The 6,000-nt window shown below is 36.3% G+C and overlaps 1 protein-coding gene across 2 annotated transcripts; it reads right to left on the bottom strand.

The window, feature by feature from the left end:
- Positions 1 to 566: 566 nt before the first annotated feature.
- Positions 567 to 3,024, bottom strand: LOC123323040. Of its 2 annotated transcripts, XM_044911241.1 has the most exons (3): positions 2,991 to 3,024; positions 2,021 to 2,145; positions 567 to 1,964 (listed from the first exon to the last, which is right to left on the bottom strand). In XM_044911241.1, exons 1-3 carry the CDS (start codon positions 2,999 to 3,001, stop codon positions 859 to 861), a joined length of 1,242 nt encoding a protein of 413 aa, XP_044767176.1. In that variant the 5' UTR covers positions 3,002 to 3,024; the 3' UTR covers positions 567 to 858. The 2 variants fall into 2 exon arrangements, with proteins under 2 accessions (XP_044767176.1, XP_044767175.1); XM_044911240.1 differs by lacking the exon at positions 2,991 to 3,024 and having other exon boundaries at positions 2,021 to 2,984.
- Positions 3,025 to 6,000: the final 2,976 nt, after the last annotated feature.

Here is a 6,000-nt window from a genome sequence, read left to right as displayed (position 1 = left end):
CCTCTTTGATAGAATCTCTGGTTTTTGTGAAATTTTATGTTCTATTATGTATTCTGTACTGTTCCGTGTTCTGTATTCTTTTTCTTTCTGTAATCTGTGATTCTTTGCCGTACCCAGGGGCTTGACACTTCCTTACCCCCACCCCAAATACGGTTTTTAGTTCTGCAATCAGTCGCTATGTGACTCTGCATACGAAAATATATATCAGAGACAACCGAGACCGTCAACCTCAAACAAAATCTATGTCCGATCTTATCATCCATCTCTTTCTAACTTTTGACGAGTTGTATAGTAGGTGGCGCTTGAATCGAGGGAACAAACGAATAGCGGGAAATTTGAATTTCTCTTATTCATTAGAGCATCCAATAATTATTCTATGTTTGCAAACATGATGAAGAAACTTTCACTTTTGATTTTTTCATTTTGCTCTTCAAAATATTAGAGGCAAATATTGGATTATTAAAAAAAAAATGAAAAAATCAAAAGAGAGAGTTTCTTCCATCATGTACAAAATTGTGGTTTCATTTCAACTTGGAGGAATCGAGTAACACTTCAGATAAAGGACTTAATTTTTTATTTAACAATAATTATAACAACAATAAGTCTGCCTTGCTAACAAGAAAGGTCCTATCTGCAGAATGTGATGGACATAATGCAATATCTCCTAATCGGGAATAGTTCTGTTCGTCAACATTATATCTAAATGAAAACATGGAGAGTTTGTTGAAATACTATCTGTTATACAATGAAAAAAAACAGAAACCCCGGATTTTCTCAAAACTTAAATTCTACAGATAGGACCTTTCATGTTAGGACAGCAGAATTTTAACAACAATAATTATAACAACATATGCTTCATTACTGATGCAATATCTTTTTTAATTTTTTGTTCATGCTTCTTGTTTTAGCTTCCGTTTTCACCTCTTCACACTTCCTTCTGCACCACCATGGAATGCCAATCCTACAGAGAGCAGCTGTCGTTATGTCCCTTATGTGACTTTTATGTTCAGAACATGCAAGATGATCAAAGTTCATGGTAGACAGTACCGCAAGTGCAGTCACTTTTACTTTAGGATGGGAAGGGGATTCATCCAAAAATTCCTCCAACACTGTTATTCCGCAACCTATAGAAACAGTGTAGCTTTCACTTGGGTACAGTAATACCGATCTTTGATCAGACCACTCTTTATTCATTATAAATAAATTTTGTGGCTCTAAATCTGAAGCTGTGAGCATAGAATCACATAAGGAACAGCATATGTGTTTTTTCACCACCTTAAGAATGGCTCCAGCCACATATGCCACAGACAGGATCTTGGGGCTTCCAGAAGAAACTTCTCCCGCAATTTCAGCAGACAATACCTCTACTGATATTTGCGGTGCTTCATTAGTCAGAGAAGCCTCTTCTACAGTTTCCCTTTCCAAACTTTGAGGGGGAATATTGAGGAATGACTTCAAATTACAGACAAGTTCATTGTCGTCCTTCTCACAATTTCTCCCACGAAAGCTTTGGCTTACCAATCCATTTAGAAGTTGAGTTTTCAAACTTCCAATGAATTGCTGAACTGTAGGATTGTCATTGCATCCACAACCATACCTAATTTGTCCAAACAGGTTCTCCAATGGATCTTGATTGAGAGTTCTTGTTTTGAGGGATTTGAAACCCAATTCCCTCAAATACTCCCAGAGCCCTTGAACAGCTTTGATCGATTGGAGCCAACCTGTTTGGGAAGGTGGCATGGATTGTTTCAGGGTGCCAGTTTTGGTGTATCGAATGAAGCTCCACTTCTTAATCCTTTGTGATTCCTCCTCCCAATATTGGATGTGGGGTGAGCGGACACTCAATGGACCCTTCAGCTCTTTCCCAAAGGGACCATCATCTGACTTGCCATTCATACTGTCAAACAGTGTGTCCACCTCTTTTATGAAGGAAGCAGTCCCAATGGCCTCGGGGTTCATTTGCCCTGAAAAAAAATATAAATGTAAAACGTATCAAGTTAGACCAGAAAAAATATATTACCTGCACTAATCAAGGAAAATATGTATGCTGCAACTGTGTGGCTCATTACTTTGGCAGCTATATTCACCTTCATTGCATACTGCAATATGGGTTTCAGGTATGTGGCTTTTATTTTCCATAAAGTCCTGAAAACGATTGTATTTCTATTATCTATTTCGTAAGCTGCAATGACATCCTGAAATTTGGCAACTTTATTCAAGATGGTTTCGCCAATGGTTACAGGAAGACTAACATTGTGCTTACGAAATAGAGAATAGGTACATTTCAATAAGTGAGGTGGATCAAACATGCAATGAACTTTTGAGTTTTCAAAAAAAAAGAAAGGTGTTTCTTTAGTAGCACCAAGTTCTTTGATGCACCTCACATTACTTGTACCCATATCACAGACTGTAACAGCAACGTCCGCTTTGGCAACATGTTTTGCTGCAGAGAGAACTTCTAATAGACATTTTTTCAACTCTGCAGCATTACAACCCCTATGGCTGAAATAGTAGGCCACTGGCTGCTTCCAATTTTTACCCAACCCTACCAGCATGAACACTAACGCTTTTGTGGCAAGCCTTTTACTGTAATTAGTATCTCCAAAATCCTCAAAACCAAGGATTTTGTCTTCCCCCATATCATACTGGACACCTTCTTTGATGTCCATTTCATCAAATAAAAGGGCACAGCATCTCTGATGTATGTCCTTGGGGAGATTTTCATTCAGTTGATTGAAAATGCTTTCGTTGATTCCAACTTTGAACGGAACCATTTTCAACAACTTTAATATTGTGTTTTTGCTTGGTAGGGCCGCAAATTTTCTGAGAAGGTTATAGCACCGGGGACTCCTCTTGAAAAGGGAAAGAGCAATGATTTTGTCATCAAGGGTCCATCTTCGTGCATTGGCACTCTTTGCTTTAAAATTCCTGATTTGGGATAGCATAAAATTAGCCGTCACTGACGGCATGTCCTTAAAAAGGTTCCTTACCACTCCCTCATCAGATAGGTTCGTGATACTATTGATGGTGTGCTTTCTCTTTTTACACAGAGCTTTAACTTTGCGTAGTTGGTCTTCCTTTTTCCGAATAAGATCAACCAACTTCATCTTTCTAGGGGTAGAATTTGATAAGGTAAAATTATCAATATTACGGAATATCTTTGCCCTAGACCTCCCATGTGGTGTACTTGGGCATGCTGATGAAGATGCGCTAGGGGTAGGATCTTGTGCATCTAAAAATACAACAACAAAAAATGACATCAGTTTGTTGGAAAAAAATTTTTGCAAATAAATATAATACCTGATGAAGGAATTGTTGAAGTCCTAGATGCAAATTCCTTTTCATTCGAAGAAGGTATGGTGTTTCCCTCTTTAGCTAGAACTGAATGAAAGAACATTAAAATTGTACATTATAAGTGAATAAACTATCGTATTGAAATTAAAATATAATGGACAGAGTAAAAGAATATCATTAGTTATTTCAAAGGAAATATTTGCAGATAAAAACTGTACCTGATGAAGATAATGTTGAAGAACTAGATTCAACTGGAAATACGTCTTCAATTACAGAAGGCATAGTGTCTCCCTCTTTTGCTAGAACTAAATGGTAGTGCATTAGAATGGTACCTTAAGAGTGAATAACCTATTTACTAATGGTATGATATAATCTTGTAGATAAATAGCTATATTACTGAAACATAATAATACCTGGAAATGAAGGAATTACCCATGCTATAGGAATAGCATCTCTCTTCAGTTTTAATAACCTCAAGTCCATGTAAGCTTCGTTGCTGAAATGCTTATCACAAATTCGATGGTGTTTTTTAAATTGGGTGTTTTTGAAACCTAGAATTTTCATCCACGATTCACATCTACAAAATAAAATATGGATTTTACCTGGATTCACTTTAAACAATGCCTTTATTGAAATCTGCTTTTGAATGAGATAATTTTTACTCTTACCTTCCTGGATTTGATGGAAAACAAAATAATTTCTTCACTTCGAACTCGGTGTCTCCACAGACTATACAACTTTTTGCAGCCATACTCGAACTCACTTTGTATTATAAAAAAAGGAAAACTTATTCAGCGTACTGCGACCCAAACTGCAAGAAGTTTGAATTTGAAAAGGTTTGTTGTTGTTGTTGTTTGTTTACACGTGGTGAGGTTATTTCTGTAAGTGCCATTGCGCATGTTTTTTCTTTTTCTTTATTCTATTTCACACCAAATTTCGAATTCCCCAGAAGTCGAACGTAGCTCCACCTAGGGCTAGACTCAAGTAAAGTGCAACAAAGATAGACTTATTCCATTTCAACGAAATAGAGAGAGATGCAAGAGGGTTCTTAAAATCGGACAAATTTCTACTTGAGGTTGACGGTCTCGGTTGTCTCTGATATATATCATATTCTCCACAGATTACTGTATTCTGACATATTGGATTTGTGAACGCCAACAGTGTCAATGTCAATATGTTTTAATGCAAATTCTTGTTTACAAACGAGATCTTATACGAGAGTAAATTAAAAATACCCATTTATTGAACTCGACAGTCTTATCAGGAAATCGATTTTCTTGTAAGAAATGTTTGATTCAAAGAACCACGTAATTATAACATTAATCGTTTATACTTGAACCAATCCAACCAAACCCTTTAAAAATTGTGTTAATGGAAATGAAAGTCAAACTGTGTAGTCAGGTATTAAGCCACTCCGTGGGGTCAATGATGAAGCTCATTTCTCAATGGGGTAAGTTTTTTTTTCAAACATAATAATACAAAAATTGGCTCGACTTCGATTTATGCCCCACCTCAGATTTTGATGATTATTTTTTTATAGATAGAATTTTTCATGAGGAATCGAATGGTAGTAATCTCAATCTGCGGAAATTTATAGTTCATTAGCTATGATTTTTTGAAATGTTCGTTAAATGCACTCAATTATGACATTTGAATGTTTGTTCACTGTAATTCTCGATCAATTCGAATGTTTTTCTGAACAGAACTCAACCAATTGGGCTTTTGAGGTAATTCATTGGAAGAAATGTGAATAATTGATCAATTTTGGCTAAAAATTGAACTCAATTGTTTTGAGGTTAGGTTAGGTTGTTAGGTTGGGTTAGGACAGTGAAAAAACAATTTCATACATGAAAATATCATTTTTGGCGATTTACATTTAAGTTTGAAGGACCGAAAAGTGAAATAGTTATTTTCCTATCAAGTGCGGAAAGTGATACTTGCCCGCACGAAACTGCCGTTGCCCGAACGATGCGAAGCAGAGTTCGGGCAAGCAGTTGAGTGCGGGCAAGACACTTTCCGCAAGAGTTAGGAACAATATTTTTTCTACAAGCGCTTGAAATATATAAATGTATCCATTTTACGAAACAGATCATATCTCATTTGAATAATTCATATATAATGACAGACGTTATTCTGCATGTCGTTACTAACGGTTTCTCATCGTTGACGTTCTGTCCATAGAAAGATGATAGAATTTAATTTACTCTATAATATTTGCGTGCGGGAAAAACCCCCGCTAATCCATTCCCGCACGCAAATGCGTGCGGGAAAGAAATAGCAGGCGTTTTTCCCGCACTCTTTGGGAAAGTGACTCTTTGCAACTTGGAATGCGTGCGGGAAAAAGGTTGAACGCGCACGCTTGTAGAAAAATATAATTATTCATGATAATATAATGATATAGCACGTATTTTGATGAAATTTTCGAAAAATCATTTCTCTCAAATTAAAAGTTTGCCGGGATTGATAGTTATACGAATAGATTTTGTATCTTCTCCTGCATCCAGGAAAAAATCGGCAAAAGAATCTGACGTAGGCACTTCGTCGAATTCGAGAAAAAGCACTTTACAAAAATTTCAAAAAATCATAACTGCCGAACTATAAGTTTCCGCAGATTGAGACTAATACCATTCGATTCCTTATAAAAAATTCTATCTATAAAAAAATAATCATTAAAATCCGAGGTGGGGCATAAATCGAAGTTTTACC

Source organism: Coccinella septempunctata, chromosome 1, assembly GCF_907165205.1.
Source record: "Coccinella septempunctata chromosome 1, icCocSept1.1, whole genome shotgun sequence".
NCBI lineage: Eukaryota > Metazoa > Arthropoda > Insecta > Coleoptera > Coccinellidae > Coccinella > Coccinella septempunctata.
Note: the sequence above shows the minus strand (reverse complement) of the source record. Positions and strands in the feature narration are given on the sequence as shown.

Coding starts and splice junctions, on each gene's coding strand:
- LOC123323040 (XM_044911240.1), bottom strand. CDS start 2,969: ATGCCGTCAGTGACGGCTAATTTTATGCTATCCCAAATCAGGAATTTT. Junction 1,965..2,020: donor ATTTTCCTTGATTAGTGCAG/GTAATATATTTT, acceptor ATTTTTTTTCAG/GGCAAATGAACCCCGAGGCC.